The 18,922-nt window shown below is 42.2% G+C and overlaps 2 protein-coding genes across 8 annotated transcripts; both read left to right on the plus strand.

The window, feature by feature from the left end:
• The first annotated feature begins 301 nt into the window (after positions 1-301).
• Positions 302-10,600, plus strand: ubtf (upstream binding transcription factor). 5 transcript variants are annotated; one of them, XM_062487322.1, is made up of 21 exons: positions 302-608; positions 3,334-3,386; positions 3,523-3,695; positions 4,058-4,141; positions 4,799-4,954; positions 5,070-5,134; positions 5,222-5,348; positions 5,472-5,582; positions 5,683-5,816; positions 5,937-6,078; positions 6,168-6,209; positions 6,311-6,424; positions 6,564-6,719; positions 6,923-7,069; positions 7,155-7,265; positions 7,381-7,469; positions 7,553-7,742; positions 7,857-7,904; positions 8,009-8,077; positions 8,159-8,281; positions 8,401-10,600. In XM_062487322.1, the coding sequence occupies exons 2-21, from the start codon at positions 3,350-3,352 to the stop codon at positions 8,494-8,496; spliced, it is 2,214 nt and encodes a 737-aa protein (XP_062343306.1). In that variant the 5' UTR covers positions 302-608; positions 3,334-3,349; the 3' UTR covers positions 8,497-10,600. The 5 variants fall into 5 exon arrangements, with proteins under 5 accessions (XP_062343306.1, XP_062343314.1, XP_062343323.1 ...); XM_062487330.1 differs by lacking the exon at positions 302-608 and adding an exon at positions 799-820; XM_062487339.1 differs by lacking the exon at positions 302-608 and adding an exon at positions 926-1,146.
• A 133-nt stretch (positions 10,601-10,733) lies between these two features.
• On the plus strand, positions 10,734-18,891 carry atxn7l3a (ataxin 7 like 3a). 3 transcript variants are annotated; one of them, XM_062487369.1, is made up of 15 exons: positions 10,734-11,102; positions 11,807-11,884; positions 12,124-12,234; positions 12,360-12,492; positions 12,752-12,923; positions 13,036-13,133; positions 13,244-13,266; positions 13,524-13,569; positions 13,940-14,026; positions 14,570-14,607; positions 14,705-14,773; positions 14,885-14,928; positions 15,874-15,945; positions 16,760-16,896; positions 17,130-18,891. In XM_062487369.1, exons 3-15 carry the CDS (start codon positions 12,184-12,186, stop codon positions 17,324-17,326), a joined length of 1,167 nt encoding a protein of 388 aa, XP_062343353.1. In that variant the 5' UTR covers positions 10,734-11,102; positions 11,807-11,884; positions 12,124-12,183; the 3' UTR covers positions 17,327-18,891. The 3 variants fall into 3 exon arrangements, with proteins under 3 accessions (XP_062343353.1, XP_062301597.1, XP_062343362.1); XM_062487378.1 differs by lacking the exon at positions 10,734-11,102 and adding an exon at positions 11,593-11,663; XM_062445613.1 differs by lacking the exon at positions 13,940-14,026.
• Positions 18,892-18,922: the final 31 nt, after the last annotated feature.

The following is an 18,922-nucleotide window of genomic DNA, read 5'->3' on the forward strand; positions in this document are numbered from 1 at the left end:
GCTTCAGACTTTGCAAAAGGAAGCACTGTTCTGGGAAAGTACATTTATTGAATTCGGATTTTAAATTGTAATCCTCTCTAAATTCCAAAGTTAGGGGAATTAAGAATGAAATACCAAGTTTTTAATTATTTTTATTTTTTATTTTTAAGAGATGTTGTAGGCTAAATGTAAATTCATGCCATCACTTCGGTGACTCGCTGGCAAAAAAAGTTTAACGTCTTGATATAAAGGATTCAATATTTGCAAGTAAAAAGGGACACATAGATCCCTAGTGAGATTACAATATATGGTGGCTCGGTTGGTGACTGACTTGCGCCGGTTCGAGAATCTGAATGTGGTGAAAGAATAGCCTGGTCTGCACCGCTCTCTCTGGATCGTGCGTGAGGCAGCGGGGGAGAGATCGAAAATGCGGATGTCTCTGCTAAGAGAAATGGTTGGATCGAGAGAGCTGAGCGTTGAGTGGAGGGAGAAAGCAAGTGAGATGGAGGCGGGGGGAAGTTCCATCTCTGCGGGGACTGGAGCGCCTGTGCCCTGGACCGACAGCGCAGTGCTGGCCAACATTCAACCCACCCCTTATTCCACAACGAGATCGACTCACGCTGAGACAGGTAACGTACCAGCCGCCTCTCTCCACAATTCAACTGCACGATAAATAAATTAAAATAAACCCTCAAGCGTCATTCGCGTAAATAACGCGAATGTGTTTTAATTTTCTTGTTTAATTTTTTTTTTCAAAATCACCTCGTGTTAGTGACTGACTGCTGGAGAGGAGACCATATTCCGAGGTCGCCATAGCCGAATTTGTCGTCCATAGCCACGGGTAGGAAATTCGACTTAAGTCTCATGTTTTGGTTTCTTTAAATGCAATTATTTGCATTTAACACTTATAAGTCACTTAGATATTAAAACGTCAACATACCAGACGCTGTTTGTCTATATTTCTAAGATAAACGGCAACAATTTCCGCGCCGAGACCTCCATGCGGCTGTTGACGGAACAGCCAGCCGCCTTTCTGGTTAGCCATCAGGGATCTCGGTTTAATATCTCACCGTATGGACTCGCCCTCTCTCGCCTGACTGCTAGAACCGTCAACGCCAACCTGCATAAACCCGCCTTCTGTCCTGCTAATGGTGTTGGAACTGACTGGTTAGTTTGCACACACTGGCTTACTTTTTAAGCCCATTTGTTGGTAAGCACACAGTGCGCCAAAGGACCTTGTCACGGTAGGTATCCTCGCAGACTCGCTATGCCTAGAATGGCGGCTCTAGAACCGTCGTTGTGCCAGTGAACCAGTCACGGTCTCGGGTGTAACATTTTTTCCAAACGAGCAGTGAGAACTGCTTACTAAAAAGCAGTGGGATGCAACGAAATGAGTGACGAAGGATTTCTAATATTTTAACATTGACGCTGTAGCATTTAGCGATACGGAATATACATTATTTTCAGTTTTCTTGATTTCTTCGGTGCTCACCCCGACTCGAGGACCCTGGCTGCTTCGCAAGCCAGCTACAAGCCTTGTCCGTTTGTGTAGCTAGCTACCGTGGTAAAACAATTAAAAGTAGCTAAGCGACCGGATCTTCAATCTCGGTGAGTCTAGAAATTGAAATGTTAAGTAGTATGTTAATTGTTACTGCTAGTCCATGAGTTATATTAATCGCAGCTAATCAAATATTTCACTCGGGTTTTAAGAGAACGAGTTGCCCTCATGCGGGGACCAGGGGTTAAGCTGAAAAGCTAGCTAACTACGTCCGCGCGGGCATGATGGGCCAAAAAGATTCGTCATTCAGAGCGATATAATGCTTGAATACATAATTACATTGTAGACTAACCTATAAATGACCAATGTCATTATTTGGCTGCAAATATAGCCATATGTTTTTCACCCAGCCAGGTTACACAAAGCGGCAGCAGCTTATGTTGCTTTGCCTTGGGCATGGTCGAGCTAATGGGTTTAATCACTTATTTTATATTATTTGTACCAAATTCAAATGGCTACATCTAGAAACATAGTATATGACAACATACTCTGGCAACAGTATTTCAAGTTCTAGATTATTATAGTCTTACAACCACTGTACCAAAAAGTACCAGACAGCAAACGACTACCAAGGAGATGCTGACTGCTGAATCGCCAAGATTCGAGCGCGGCTACGCCTAGCCAAAGAATGCCCTTCGAATTTTTGGTTGAGTAATTGGTCAGTCTCTTAACCGAATAACCAAAGGCAAACGTTGCGATCCGTACGGTTTGTACAAATCAATTTTTCAATGGAAAGACGTGTTGTTTTCTCTCTTTAGCATTAGAAAGAAGGCAAGCGATTAGAGATTCATGGCGGAGCTATTCGCGTCCAGCTCCATGTCTGTAGTGAGGCAGTTTCGAGTGGCGCGTTTGGCTGTAATTCTCCCTGGCCACCATTCCCCCTCGTCGGAGACCGAAAGCAGATCCCCGTCCATGGTCAGCTGGTTGCCTACAGCTGCCTGTGTGTAAACCCTCTCTTCCTCCTTCCGTGGTACCTCCCCACCACCACTCCGACGAAAATACTCCATTACCGACCGCACGAGAAACGAAATGGTCGACACTGGTGCGTCCAGAGACACACTTCGTCGAATAAATCAGATTCCAGCAGACAAATAGGTCGACGGAGCGATTGCGAGTGTCAGTTGAAGCTCTGCAGTGTTATTTGAGATTTGTACCCGTCACAAGCAACAGCCTATGCCTCACGATGTAGCGTAAACGTTTAGGGGCGGTGTAATGAACATCAACCATTATGTCGAGGTGGATTTTTATTACGAGTTGAATAGGCTGGAGTTTGTTACGCAGATACCACTGATTTAATAATCGAATCTATTTTAACTTGGTACAATCCGAATGCATTTGTTTGAACTTTTTATAACTTTTGAGACGATATAATACTACACACATTGTATGAATGCTATTTTTATAGTTGGGGTACAAAAGATAAGATTGAGTAGGTATAAAAATGAATAGTTTTGTCCCCTATAAACATAAGCTAATGAGTCCCACCGAGATTTTAGCAACAAAGACAGCTCCATATCGGTGTCATTTCATTTTTTGGGGGGAGCGCCTGCTACTTTCCATCCAATTATGTTCCAACAATCCTGTTCCGGCCAATCGCCTTCGTTAAACCTCTTCCCCCTTCTTGGCTTATTGTATGAAACCACATTCGGGCTAGAGGAATTTATTTTATAATGTTACCTATTGCAGCTTTAACCCTACATTCATATGAATTATTACAACCTTTTTACCATTGTAGTTTATTTTGATGATAACAGTAGCCTAATTCTTACCACATTTATTCATTTTTTTTAATGCAGACAAAATACCGCACAGATGAATGGGGAAATGGAACCGTCCATCAAAGATATAGGTGAGATAATGTGTATGCTCAGCGGTGGTGTTATTCAGTGTTAATAGTGATCATTCATAGTTTGGCAGTGAATAACTTTTAATCATTTGAGTATGTCCTATCAAACATTAAATGTTTTTTTTTTGTCTGTTTGTAGTATGGCCACAGGATGATCTGCTTAAACTGTTGGAGGTCATGAAAGTGAACCTCCCTCAGAAAGACCTGACTAAGTATAAAACATCTGAGTCTCATCTTGATTGGGAAAAGGTAGCCTTCAACTCCTACACAGCAGAGATGTGTAAACAGAAATGGCTGGAGGTCTCCAAGGAGGTGAGGCATATGCTCCCTTTTACCTAATTGATAAAAAATCTGAGGGGGTTTTCTAGCAGTTTAGTGATGTTGGTTCTTGTTGCACTATGTTAAAGCGCAGTTCGAGTTGTGTGGGAGTCAGGTGGCTGAGCGGTTAGGGAATTGGGCTAGTAATCCGAAGGTTGCTGGTTCGATTCCCGGCTGTGCCAAATGACGTTGTGTCCTTGGGCAAGGCACTTCACCCTACTTGCCTCGGGGAGAATGTCCCTGTACTTACTGTAAGTCGCTCTGGATAAGAGCGTCTGCTAAATGACTAAATGTAAATGTGTAAATCTGATTAGTGGTCTTTTGTGTAAGCATGTCGGTAATTCTTTCCCCCACAGATTCGTAAGTTTCGTACATTAACAGAGCTGATTTTTGACGCCCAAGACTACATTAAGAATCCCTACAAAGGCAAGAAGCTTAAGGTATGCTTGAATTTTGTCAATTCCACATCGACAAACGGTTACTCACAACATGACAATGAAAGTTTAATCTATTGTGGAAGAAAAAAAAAATCTTTAAATTGCATCAAATCTGTTGACTGGATGTAGGTATTGATCACTCAGCTGGAGATGGTTATACAGTCAAGAAATGACTTTGAATCCTGATAAAGTCAGATATCTAATTTAAAGCAATACAAAGAATTAATTCTGGTACATTAGTAGAAAGATTTGAGTGGCTAGAGTGAATCAGTCTACCCATTAGGGATGGCACCTGGACTTCTAATTCAGAATAAACATTGATTTACCAAGTCAAGCATATACATTTACATTTAGTCATTTAGCAGACGCTCTTATCCAGAGCGACTTACAGTAAGTACAGGGACATTCTCCCCGAGGCAAGTAGGGTGAAGTGCCTTGCCCAAGGACACAACGTCATTTTGCAATGCAGGGAATCGAACCGGCAACCTTCTGATTACTAGCCCGATTCCCTAACCGCTCAGCCACCTGACTCCCTAGATGAATATATATGAATAACGATAGTAGCTTTCTAAGCATTTCAATAACTCAAGGAATATCTAAATTACATAATGTAAACCTACAAACATATTCACACACTATTTCCTTCTTTTGGTTAAACAGAAGCATCCAGATTTTCCGAAAAAGCCCTTGACCCCATACTTCCGGTTCTTCATGGAAAAGAGAGCAAAGTATGCCAAACTGCACCCTGAGATGAGCAACTTGGACCTCACCAAGATTCTCTCCAAGAAGTACAGAGAGCTTCCAGACAAGAAGAAGGTTGGTTACACACAGAGAGTCAAAGAGGGGAAAAGTCAGATGGATATAAAGAGAATATATCTTTTGGTCATTTTCTCATGTACGGCTTTGTTCTGTCCTCTGCGTTTTAACACAGAAAAAATACGTAGAAGACTTCCTGAGAGACAAGGAAACATTTGTGCAAAGCATGCTGAAGTTCAGGTGAGATTTCATGTCATCATGCTTGACTATTGTAGCATATTTATGGTGGATTTGTGTTTGTGACCTATAAGTACCTTGCATATGTAGGGAGCTGCACCCAGATCTGATGGAGAGCATGACGAAGAAAGGTTCCAATGTGCCAGAGAAGCCCAGGACACCTCAGCAGTTGTGGTATAACCATGAGAAGAAGGCACTCCTCAAAACACACCCAGATGTGAGTCACAGTCTCTCTGTCTTCCAAGACGACTATTTAGCACTGGCAGAGGAACCTTGCATTCACTGCTGTCAGCTGTATACAATTTGTCAACATCTCAGTATTGGTTTCTTTCAATGGCAGGCGACCACCAAAGACATTAAAGATAGTCTTGGGAAACAGTGGACGCAGCTGTCTGACAAAAAGAGACTTAAGTGGATCGGAAAGTCTCTGGAACTGCAGAAACTGTATGAGGTGAGAGAAGTTATTTTATTTAAGTTCAATCATAGGAGTTTATACAAGTGTCAGTCCAGTAACAAAGTGGGTGTGATTTTTTTGGTGTTCTGTTCGTCAGGAGACAATGCGGGAGTACATTCAACAACACCCAGAGCTGAACATGACCCAGGAGAACATTGTGAAGTCGACCCTGACAAAGGCTGAGAGACATCTGAAAGACAAGTCTGATGGCAGGCCGGACAAACCACCTCCGTGAGTAGACCGTCTAAGACATTTGTTCACTACTGTTACTGATTGATCTCTCTTATGGAAAGACAGGCAGGAAATAAATGCTCATACTGTGCATTCCTGAACTTTGCATGTGTGTTTCAGGAACGGTTACTCCATGTTCTGTGCAGAGTTGATGTCTAGTATGAAGGACGTACCAAGCACAGAACGCATGGTCATGTGCAGCCAACAGTGGAAGCTGCTCAAGCAGGCTGAAAAAGATGGATACCAGAAACGCTGTGAGCAGGTAAGCAACCTACCCGTCTGTGAAGATGCATTTCAAATTGTCCCTAAGTATTGTCTTTACTCAAGTTAATTTTTAATTTTTATTTTCAGAGGAAGAAAGAATACGAAATTGAGATGAACCGATTTCTTTGTGTAAGTCTTGTTTATTTTTGGGGGGTTTATGAATGAAATGACCTGTTTTAATGATCATTGGAAAACGTTCTGTTCTACAAGCTGTTCGTGTTCGTCCACAGAGTTTGTCAGAGGAGGAACAGCAGCGTGTCTTGGGCGAGCAAAAGATGCTGGGCTTTAAAAAAGGCAATGGAGCCAACAGTACTGCCGCCAAAAAGAAGAACTCTAAAGCAAAGGTAAGCATCTCTATGCACCAGATCCAAAATGGCCGCCACTGCCCCCGAGGGATCAGCTAGTTTGAGCTCCAGGGCAGCTGGAGCATGCTCCTTAAATTTGAGGTCTTGTCATTATGCTCCACCACTCTGTGACTTGTAGGCCAGCCCAGAGAAGCCCAAAAGGCCCATCTCAGCCATGTTCATCTTCTCTGAAGAAAAACGTCCTAAACTGCAGCAGGAGCGACCCGACCTGTCTGAGAGTGAGCTCACCAGGCTGTTGGCACGCATGTGGAATGACCTCTCAGATAAGAAAAAGGTACAATACCTTTTGAAAATAGCACACCGTTGTGCAGTACAGCATGGTGCTGTTGCTCAGAGCTCAAACACGGATGGCATTCACTGACTGGGGAAAAATAATTGCACAGCTCACTATACAGTAGAAAAGAGCAGGCAAGCTTAGCTATTGAAGGTTACATGGCATTGTGACCGTGGTGACAAGTTGTTATCTTGCCCCTTCAGGAGAAGTTTAAGCGGCTTGAGACTGTTCTGAAAGCCGAGTCCGAGAAGAAAGGAAAACAGGATCGTAACCAGCTCCCAGACACCCCCAAAACAGCTCAGGACATCTGGCAACAGAGCGTCATAGGAGACTACCTGGCCAGATTCAAGGTTTGGCTTAAACTCACCACCCAAGTCCACTCCACACACCTCGAAAGTCACTGCCTGTCTAAACATCACACACGTTGCTTTACAGAACGACCGACCGAAGGCCCAAAAGGCCATGGAAGCAACGTGGAACACCATGGAGAAGAAGGAGAAGATTGTCTGGATCAAGAAGGCAGCAGAGGACCAGAAAAGATACGATGTAAGCAGAGATGGCAGTTGTAACAAGATTCAGGCTGATCTGCCGAATGGACAGGATGTAGACCAGTGTAGGTGATACAGCTGACTCACTCCCTCCTCTCTCTCTTTCCCGACAGAGGGAACTGAGTGAGATGCGCTCACCTGCCACCATCATCGCCTCAGGGAAGAAGATGAAGTTTGAGGGCGAGCCCAAGAAACCACCATCGTGAGTGTTGTTTTTTAAATAAAAATTATGTATGGTCGACAATACAAGATTACATAATTTTTATCATTTGTGTCTTCTTTCAGAAATGGCTATCAGAAGTTCTCACAGGAAATGCTGTCCAATGGCGAGCTGAACCATCTCCCCATGAAGGAGCGGATGGCTGAGATTGGTGGCCGCTGGCAGAGGCAGACCCAGAAGGAGAAGGACCGCTACAAGAAGATTGCTGAGGAGAAGCAGAGGCAGTACAAAGTCCTGCTGGAACAGTGGCTAGCGGTACACTTTCCTCGATTTGATCTCGCCGTTCTGAAAAGTTAAACGTCCTATGTGCTTCTTGTGCATCTTCAACCCACAAAGTGTTGTCTAACTCTTATTTCCCTGGTTCTACAGAGTATTTCTCCTCAAGAGAGAGCCACTTACAAGGAATACAACTCGCAAGTAAGTCATGCATGTTCTATGAATTCCTTTTGATTGACATTGTATGTCATGTAGTACTAAATCTCTTAAAAAGAATGCTAATGCATTTCCTGTTTGCTTCTCAGAAAAGAAAGAGCACAGCAAAACCAGGAGGCACTAATGCCAAAGTTCCAGCCAAGGCAGTAAAAAAAGTGGTACGTTCCGTTTCAGCACTGATAGACTGGTACACTGCTGAGCTCAACACTGGTCACTCATCACAGAATCCCCCCCCCTAGGAATCGGAGGATGAAGATGATGATGATGACGACGACGAGGAGGAGGAGGAAGAGAAGGCCTCTTCCGAGGCTGATTCCTCCAGTGCAGACGACAGTGAAGAGGAAGACGACGACGATGATGATGTTAGTGATCGCACGGTCTGGCTTTCTAGTGCCATTCACTGCTGATTTGTTTATTTTCGGTATCTCGAGCTGCCATGGCGATGCAGGGCTAACGGTTTCTGTTTGGACTCCACTTGCAGAACGAGGAGGAGGAGGCGGAAGACAAGGAGAACAAGTCTGAGAGCAGTAGCAGCGAGTCGAGCTCTGCTGAGACGTCGGACTCTGATTCAGACTAATAAGGGTCGGTTCTGACCTGATAGACTGAACAGCGCTGAGCTGAGCCAAGAGTCCAGGGAGCTCTGCCACTGTGCCGACCCTGCTGCCCTCCCGCCACCAGAGAGAGCTCCTGCACCCCCACCTCCATTTCACACAAGCCCCTCATTTCCCCTGTAGTGGTTAACTGTTCATTCAGGGGGATACCCTGCTCTTTAAGGCCCTCTGTCCATTATCTCTTTCACTTTTAACCGGTTCCATTGCCCATCTGGTCTTAGGCTACCCTATGTTGAGGCTCTGGCTTTGTGATAGGGCAGTTGGGTATATTTGGATAGTTTTAAGTTGCATGGGTGCAAATATTTGAAATGGTTGTCTGTTTTTTGGTTGGTGATTTGAATTTGGCCCCACAACCCACATTTTTATGTGTATCCTGACTGATCAAGTGTGAGGTTTCTCGACCATGCATTGGAGTAGGGGTGTTGTAAAGAGGCTTCACAAAGCCAAAGAACCTATGTTTTCTGGTGGATTAGTTTGGGGTGGGAGGTAGCAGGTGACCAAATAATTGCACTCTTGAGAATGTTTTTTTTTTTTTTCTCTCTTTTCAATTCTTCTTTGGCGCCTCTGCTTTGTTTCTGCTAAAAATGTTGATGTGATTTTTATTGTTTGGTTCTTACAGAGGTGGTAACTTCAGGAAAAATTTAAGCCATTATGAATGTCTTTTTGTTGCTGGAAAATCAGAGATGTAACAATTAGCTAACAGTTTGAGTGGGGTTAGGTGCATTTTTTTAAATGCCTTTCCGTTGTCATTGACTGGTGTCAAAGTTCAAAGGTAACTGACGCCTATTTATTTATATAACATGACCTACCTTTTTGGAAAGTTCAGAATTTTGTAGAACAAATCCAATACAATTATTTTTGACTCATGTTGATTCTGATGTTGCTTTTGAGGTTTAGATGTTCATCAATAGACCTGTAAAACTGAATGTTTGTTGGTGGACATGAGCAATTTCAGTTTTTGCTTTCCACAAATGGAGTATAGTTCTTCTTGACTTGCTGGAACGTTTCAGACTTGGTGTTGATTTCTTCCTTTAACCACTGTTTTACACTTGATTTATTGATGATTTGCTGATTTTTAATTTTCTATTTGAAACATTAAGATGGATTTAGAAAATGCTTATAGTTGTCTGTATTTTCAGTGAATCCATTCATTTGACATAGATTCAAATTGAATTGAATTTAAGCCTGATGTTTTTAGTCTGATGTGTATCCCAAAAGAAGGTGTGCACTTAATGTAAACCTGCCCCTACCCTCGTCCTCTGCTCAACAGTGTCTGTCAGAAAGAAAGGACCGAGCACTCTGTTACGTGTTTATGATTACGTAGTGTGAATGTTCCTGCGCGAGGACACATCCGAACACCACACCAATAACATGAATGTAGATATTGATTAAGCCTCCGTTTAAAAGCGAAAGAATTCAGCTGATCAGTGCTGTCGGATTGTTACCAGCATATATACAAATGACCCACGGGTTATTTCATGGGTTTCTAGTGTCTTGGAATTGACCTCCAATTAAATACCATATACCAGAATGCGGTAAAAACGTTAGATAAGACTGAGTTTGAAAATTACAAATTTAAATATTGTTAAATAAATTAAACCAGCATAGTGGGCTATTTATGGTTTGTCAAGCGAGGGTGAAAAAGCATGATGTCAGGACATGGGAAAAGGGACTTGGGGGGGGGGGGGGGGGGACCTGAGTTGCCAATGGAAAAAGTGGGGTAAACATTGTTATATGGTATTTGTAAATATTGCTTTTTTGTATTGAGTGGTTATTGTTTGAGTAGTACTTTTATTTGGCAAAGCCTTGTCATTGGCTTCATTTGAGGCCAGTGAGCCCATTGCTTACATGGGAGACGTTTTTAGTTTAATTTTGTCGGTTTTAGTTGTTACATCTCCCCATGTTTTTTTCTTTGTAGAGATATCGAAAAAAAAGAAAAAAAAAGAACAAAAGCTTTACAAATTTGTACTGCGGATCATTTGACACATTTTGATGTTTTCTATAGCTAAGGGTGTTCTTATGTCCCTGCAATTTAAATATTTGGGCAAATAAACTTGGTCTTTAACAAAATGCAATGTATGTACGTGTATTAGTGAGACAAATAACTGCATTCAGGTAGCCGAGAAAAAACAGTATTTGAAGGACTAATCACAAGCCTAAACACACTCGGGGGTAATCTGCATTATTGAGCTCAGTCACATTTTGCAATAAACGAATTGGATGTGGATTTGTTCCGCTTTGTAAAGTAATCTACCACAGATCAGATTTGTCGAAGAAGGAACACCTCGGCGATCGGTTTATGTTGTCTGTATATAAAGAAAATGGCTGTCCTTTCTGCGTAAATTCTATTTCTCGTCACTTCTCCAACCAGTGCGCATTCAGCGTGGAAAATTATTAGAAATTTAATTTGGAGCATCATTAAACAGACTGGACGAAAGGAAACAAAGATTGTTGAAATGCCAGTTGGTAAAAAAATTATTTGGCGTCTATGACGCCTGGCCTGCTTTGGCAGAGCGTCGTCAGTTCAGACAGTGCTTTATTTTCACAAAACTAAGGGGAGCTAGCTGTGGAGGTGAGTGAATGAAAATCTATCAATCTAGCAAACAGTTTGCTAAGTGAATGTAAAGTGTGTCAGAATAATCTGCAACATCGGGACCTCATCTACCTTTTTCGACATGACAGCTGTACTAGCCGGCTAGCTCTAGCTATTCATACAGTGTGAATTAGCGATTCGTTTTGTGTACAGTACAGTACTAATTGACATGTCTTTTTTGTAAACGTCGTTAGCTATTCTAGCTAGTCTAGCTATTTTATGAACTAGTATAGTAGCTACTAGTTTAGCTGATAATAATAATCTAGCAAAAAAATTGCTAGCTGTAAATAAAGTCTCTCGATCTGTACTGACGTTAGTTAGAACAAGAGCTATCTAAGTAGCTAGCCTAGCCTAACCGAATTGCATGTTTGTTATTATAGTACAGAGCTAGCTACTGTTGATAAGAAAGGTGGCTAGCTACTGTTGATAAGAAAGGAGGCTAGCTAAGTACAGTACGTATTTGGCCGTGACGTTTTTATTTTTACTGCGTTGGTAAAAGTGTGCAAACCCACTTTCTCGTACAGTGTGTCTAACGTTAATGTAGGTATAATATTAACCAGTGCATCTGTCTTTGTCGAAAAAATGATATGGTGTGGTGGAGTTACAATGCTACAATATCACCGACGCCAGGAGGATAGCCTAGCAGTAACCTAGCCCGTTTGTTTACTTTCACTTCCAGGAAGTGTCACAACGAGAGCCATTCAAACCAACCATTCCGTGAAAAAGTCTTGATGGGACTTATTTGAAAAGTGCCGGAGAAGGTACAGTATTCTCAGTTGTTACATTTCAGCTATGACCCCATTGTAATTGTATCATACAAATCGCCCCATACTGACACATGACCCTTAACTTGTTTTTGAGAAACGACCAACAAGATAACAAGAGAAGCAGCAAATGATATACAGTGATTAATGGTTAATCTGGTAATGGTTGACCTCTGCAAATGTAACATAATGCATACGTATCTACTAATACTGATCTTTATATGTCTTCCTTGTAGTGCTGTTACATCTCCCTTACTGTACCATGTGGCTGTGAATCCTCCCAAACATTTTTGCAAATGAAAATGGAGGATATGTCTCTGTCAGGCCTGGACAACACCAAGCTAGAGGTGAAGTGCCACCCGTAGTGATGTGCATCATTTGATTATTTACCATGCTCTCATTTTGGATGGTGTGCAGTGTTTGAGACTTAAGGAAACCTTTTGACGAGTGTTGAAATGGTCTCACCTTGCAGGCCTTGGCTCATGACATCTACTCAGAATTGGTGGAGGACACCTGTTTGGGTCTCTGCTTTGAGGTGCATCGTGCTGTTAAACAGGGCTATTTCTTCTTGGATGAGACAGACCAAGAGAGCATGAAGGACTTTGGTTAGTTTTTGGTGCTTTCTCCATTGTGTTCAGGCTGTTTGCGAATTACCCCCACTCATTCTCATTACCCCCACTCATTCTCATTATCCCCACTCATTCTCATTGTCCATCATCTAACATGGCTAAATATAGAAAGTCTTGTCATAAGTTATTGGTAAACTACACAGAAGAAAGAGATGGTAAAGGGGTGAGATTTTTGAGTTTTGAAAACTTGTAATTCTCATAATCTGGTTTGATTTTGTTTCGTTAACTCCTCTAGAAATTGTGGACCAACCAGGGGTGGACATATTTGGGCAAGTGTACAACCAGTGGAAGAACAAGGAATGTGTGTGTCCCAACTGCAGCAGAAGCATTGCAGCTTCCCGTTTTGCACCTCACCTGGAAAAATGTCTGGGCATGGGGCGCAACAGCAGTCGCATTGCCAACCGCAGGTCAGAAAGAGACCTGAACGCAACACCATGGCTGAACCATACAGGACTTTTTATGTAACTTTTTTTTTTTTTTTTTAAAGAGTACTTAAGTATTTTGTTTACTTCCTCACAGAATAGCCACCAATAACAACACAAGCAAATCTGAGAGTGATCAGGAAGATAACGATGACGTCAATGACAATGACTGGTCATATGGGTCTGAAAAAAAAGGTAAAAAGTGACATAAACAGATCTGTTGAGAGATGTACAACAATGCTGTTGATCCTAATTTTTATAATATTTTTCTCTCATTTTGCCTGTTTTTCTTTTTCTTGTCGCAGCCAAGAAAAGAAAATCAGATAAGGTACTTTTACATTCTTTAAAACATGTAACTTTGGTAAGTAGCACTTACGTTCTTGTGCATGTGGCTCTGTATCACAACCATTGTAAACTAAGAGCCAATAGTCGAACATATGCTTGACTGATTTATCCACACACCAGCATTGCATTGATTAAATAAACAAATGATCAAACATGATTTGATGCAACATAATATATGTTTAGTTTGTAATCCTATTTATAAAGTAGCATAATATGAGGTTTACGTTTTGTCTTCCTTAGAATCCAAATTCACCCAGGCGATCAAAATCTTTAAAGCATAAAAATGGTGAGTTACAGCTATCGATGTTGTAGATAGGTTATGTATTTATTTTGAGCTGGTACTGGTTGTCTAACCTCTCTGGTCTGTTTAGCAGTGCTGGGTCCCAAGCCTTGTGTGGACACAAGGTCCCTTTGTGTTGTTGGGAAATGAGGCATTTCCTCAGTGACAGGAAAATGCTGATTTATACACTTCCTTCTAATTCATAACCCAAAGTTATGCATCAGAAGCCAGTGAATAGATAGAGGTAATGGACTGCTGGAGAGCTCTGGAGGATCAATACAAGGATCATTTTTACTAAATGTTGTGTAATAAATTATGTGAAATTTCAAGTTTACAGATTTATGATACATGTTCTTTTTATTTTGTGTTGAATAAGGTGATTTAATTTTATCAGCTAGAGTGAAACCATCTTTCAATTATCGTCCTACTTTGCATATGACTGACTACACACACATTTCTAACAGTGAGTCGGCAGTTTGGTTTGTCAAGTGACCCTTGTACATTTTCCAATGTCTTGAAATATTGTATATCTTTTTTTTTTTTTCATCAGTATTGTTTTAAAACAACTTTAATCATGTTTCTTGCTGGAGTGTTGTGGTTGTGTTCAAAATGTGATTATTCTTGTTCAAGCCTATAATGTACCATGTGTAAAATTGGTGATGCTATTTTCCTACAAGGGCTTAGGAAAACCTTCTACACCACCATTAGATCCTGTGGAATAAAGGAGATGAATGCAGTCCTCATCTGTTTGACACATCATTTGTTGTTTTGGCCCCTAGGAAAACTTAACACCATGTTTCCTAGAAAAGGGAGCTGTCTCAAATCATAGAATGATGATCGAGGCATTAAATGTTTTCCATTCTGGGTGTGTTTTTGGCATTTAGACGAGTTAAGCAGTCCTCTAATTATTATTTGGCCTAGTACAAGTCATCACTGAATAGAAGTCGTAAGGATGCCGTATGGTTTTACAATGAGTGAAAACTCGGTTTGTGTTTCTCTTTTTCAGGTGAGCTTAGTAACACTGTCAACACAGACCCATACAAGGTAACAGAAGTTCCCTATTGCTTGGGTATGAGATTGCATTTTTGACGAGAGCGTTTTTGACATCCACTCTTTCTCAATGCTTCTTCCACTACTGCAGTACAACTATAATACGGGAATCAGTTACGAAACGTTAGGTCCTGATGAACTGAGATCTTTGTTGACTACAGTGAGTATTTCTCCTTTTACTCACCATTTAATCAGTGCAGCCGTTCCTACTCTTCAGTGTATTTATGCGGTGTGCATGCCTGTCTAACTGGACGGATCACTATTTCAACAGCAATGTGGGGTGGTCTCAGAGCATACCAAGAAGATGTGCACTAGGTAAGGACTGCATTACACACACAGCCCCTGAGTGGATGATCCATGTCAGAAGAACTTTAGCAGAGAAGGCTGATTTAGAATCATTATAAGCTCTCAATGAACGGGTTCTATCAGAGCCAGTCAAGTAGTCGTGGCCAACAATATAGGCACTTGCAATTTTCTTAAATAATTGAAACTATTCTTCTAACGTGTTGTAATCCACATTTTTGGAAGGGTTTGCGGTAGAGCAAAAAGAAAAAGATTAGATCTCAACTTATTACACACAATAAATTTAGCAAGACACTTGCTAGTGTCTATATTTCTTGCCATGACTGTATTGAGGTCAGTAAGTGCTGTCCTTTCCTGGGGTTTCCCTGGGTGCTGAGCTTCACAGGCTTGTTGGAGTTTTCAAGGAAGAGCTTCTGTCTGACGGGAGATGTGGAGACGTGCTTGTTGTCTGTGTTAAACAGCCGTGTCGTCATGATCAGTTTCATAAGTTAGTTTATGAGAGTGATCATGAACAGTATGTTGGGATGGACTTCTGGGTACACAAGTGGCAACTCAGCATGACCTTCTATTGTTTTCCATTTTCAAGATACAAACTCAAAGAACTTAAATAATACTATGATTTGGATAGAGCATTCCCCCCCCCCAAAAAAAAAAAAAAAAAAAACCTTTGTCAGCCTCGATCTGACCAATTATCAACTTAGATATTCTAATTGGACGATATGAGACCCTGATAGGGCACTGCCTCATATAGTGGGAGACTGAGAGGACACCGCCAGTGATCAAACCCTCCTCTCTAACTGCCGTTTGTTCATTTGCAACTCTGATTGGTCACTGGCTGCGTCCGTTTTAGTCTGATCCCACCCTCTCGCAGTGGCCCTGGGTAGGCAGGGCCACTGAGCTGTGCATTGTGGGCAGTTGTTTCTCAGGGATTTGTAATGCCACGCTGTGTCCCGCCAGGTCCCAGCGCTGCCCCCAGCACACGGACGAACAGAGGAGGGCAGTCAGGGTGTTCCTCCTGGGGCCGTCCGCGTGAGTGTGCCCCCCTTAACCCCCATCCCTCCCTCCCCTCAGACCTGTCCACGGTTTGGCCACCAGCGGCGTCTAGACCCGTCATTAAGTGCAATCAGTGCAATATTCTGCCATGCAGAGCCATGTGTATGCTGTGCTACTAACTGCGGATTTTGCTTGAATCGTTGCATTCAGTGTTTCCCTGATTTGGGTGCTTCTTGCGAGGTGGACAAGTGCAGTTGCGTAGTACCATTGGAGTAAAGCTGTGAGCACTCTGGTGGAAGCTGAGGGCAGACACAGATCTTACTGACATTACCCAGGAGCACTGTGGAGTTCCCTTCCATTCTCATGTTTAGATTCTGACAGCGATGTGTGCATTAACACCTCACTTGGTTCCATGAAATACAGCGATGGAGTTAGAAGAAAAAAAAGATCATTTGCATATATATATATATATTTACATTTAGTCATTTAGCAGATGCTCTTATCCAGAGCGACTTACAGTAAGTACAGGGACATTCCCTAGAGGCAAATACGGTGAAGTGCCTTGCCCAAGGACACAACGTCATTTTGTATGTCCGGGAATCGAACCGGAAACCTTCTGATTACTAGCCCGATATATATATATATTTCTTTATTTAGCCATAGTAATCGTACATACTTTTTTTTTTTCTTGGTTTGTTAGCACAGGAAACGGTGCGGTATTGGTTGGTCTGACAGGAAACGGTGCGGTATTGGTTGGTCTGACAGGAAACGGTGCGGTATTGGTTGGTCTGACAGGAAACGGTGCTGTACTGGTTGGTCTGACAGGACGTGTTGGTGTTGTCTCTGGCAGGTCGTCCCTGCCTGACGCAGACTCTGTGGTGGAGAGCGACGGCTACGACGCCTCAGACGGACAGGGCCTCATGAGCCGGCTGCAGTGGGATGGGTCTTCAGACATATCCCCCACCGACTCCGCGTCCTCCAAAGCCAGTAAGGAAACCCTTCCTCCATGTCTACGCATGGTGAAGGAATTAGCGAGCTGATCTCCCGTGTTGTCTTAATTTCACCCCCGTGTATTCTGTGTCCATTGCTCTCTCTCTCTCCCCCCCTCTCTCTCTCCCTCCCTCTCTCTCCCCCTTTCTCTCTCTCCCTCCACCCCTCCCTCTCTCTCCCTCCCTCTCTCCCCCTCTCTCTCTCTCTCTCTCTGTCCCTCTGTCACCCAGGCACCAACAATTCAGACTCAAAGAGGCCGAAGAAAAAGAAGAAGCTGTCTCTAGGGCTTGGTGCTGCAGGTGGAGGTGGTGCGAGTGGAGGGGGAGGGGGCAGCAGTTCCCAGAGTAACCTCACCTTATCCAACAGAAAGAAGAGACCCAAACTCACAGCTCCCTCTGTTCCTAATATCTATGACGACCTCAACTAGCAAAGATGCCCCTCTGCCCCCCCCTCCCCCCTCCCTCCCCCCCTCCCCCTCCAGTCTCCCCTCAGCCTCCCATGCAGCTTGTTCTCCCCATCATAACAACCTAGAGGAGAAATAGGATGAGTCAGTTAGACTGTCATCTGTCTAGGCATGGGACCAATCATGCTTTTTCAAGCTCTTTTGAGATTAGATTTTTTTTTTGTGTGTCCAACAAGTGTGCCATTTTGTGGTTTACCCTACAGTACATTGGAGTTAAGTATCAAATGGTGGCTTTTCAGTGATAGCATTGTATTGCACAGTAGTGTGTATGTGTGTCAGATAATGAGAGACAAGACTTTGTTTGTGTGCATGGAAGTTTGACTGTTTAATGTTATGAGTGTGTTTTCTGATGACTATGCACCTTTGAATGTGCCATTGGGGTGTGTATGTGTGTGCCATTTTAAATATTTGACTTTTCTGTTTACATTGACTAATATATATATTTAAATGTGCAATTCTGTGTTCAAGTGAGAGTATTTGATTTGTCTCTAAACAACAAAGTGTAAATGCTGATTTTCTATGTATCATGGTGTGAACTATTGTGTTTTTATGAATGTATGTGGTGTTTGATGTAAAGAAAATCATGACTCAGTTGTTTCCCATTATAAATGTAAAAATATATTCCATCTTTCCATAGATCATTACACGCAATGTTTCTTTTGCCTGTCAACTGAAACTCTGACATAACTGTAACTGTCTTGAACCTGCTTTTAGACATGTAGCCCCATTTATTTCCTTTTCTATATAAGACATAATACTTACATATATGATAGGTGGTGGGGCGCTACACACACAACATTCTGTGCTCACAAAGCATCCTGTATGACAAAACTTGAACTTAATACCCAACATGCCTGCCTTCAACAAGTTCTCACTGATCTATCTGCTTTACATAAGCCTCTGCAAAGAAGCCTCGCTTGACTTGACTAGCATGACTTGCATCTGAAGTGATCATCTTATGTTCAGGGTGTATGCATTTGGTTGTCAGTCATAAGCGCTTTTATATACATTTTCAACAGCACTGGCAGGTGGCATCTATCAGAATTGGTAACCTTGGTAACCTTACATCCATTGTGCGAGTTGTTTATTCTAGCTGATTAGTCGATCATATACAAAATACTTTCAAATACTGGAAAAAAACTGCGCAACCATTACCAATGCTTCCTGTTTTTATTCAAAGTAGTTCCAGCTGCTCTGTAAGATAATCATGAGCATAAAATGTATTATAAATGTAATTCCCTTCAGATATGACACATAACGCTTTAGAACAGGGTAGATGAAGGGTGTTACACGAGTAGCTGTACATTTGTCAATGTGTGTTTCTCCTGAGTGCGGACAAAGGACGCGATACAAAGTGAATTTTCACAAACAAAAATATTTTTTCATACACATGCACGTGTATATGTGCATGTGAAAATATGTTTATTGTATACAGTAAGAAGCATTATGATACACTATTTTCTTTATCTTACAGTTCCTTGTGTAAAGGGGTTGTCTTATTTGTCAGAATTAAACCACGTCATTCTGGGCACTGTCAAGAGAATGTTTTGTGGCTACACC

This window comes from Osmerus eperlanus, chromosome 2, assembly GCF_963692335.1.
Source record: "Osmerus eperlanus chromosome 2, fOsmEpe2.1, whole genome shotgun sequence".
Lineage (NCBI taxonomy): Eukaryota > Metazoa > Chordata > Actinopteri > Osmeriformes > Osmeridae > Osmerus > Osmerus eperlanus.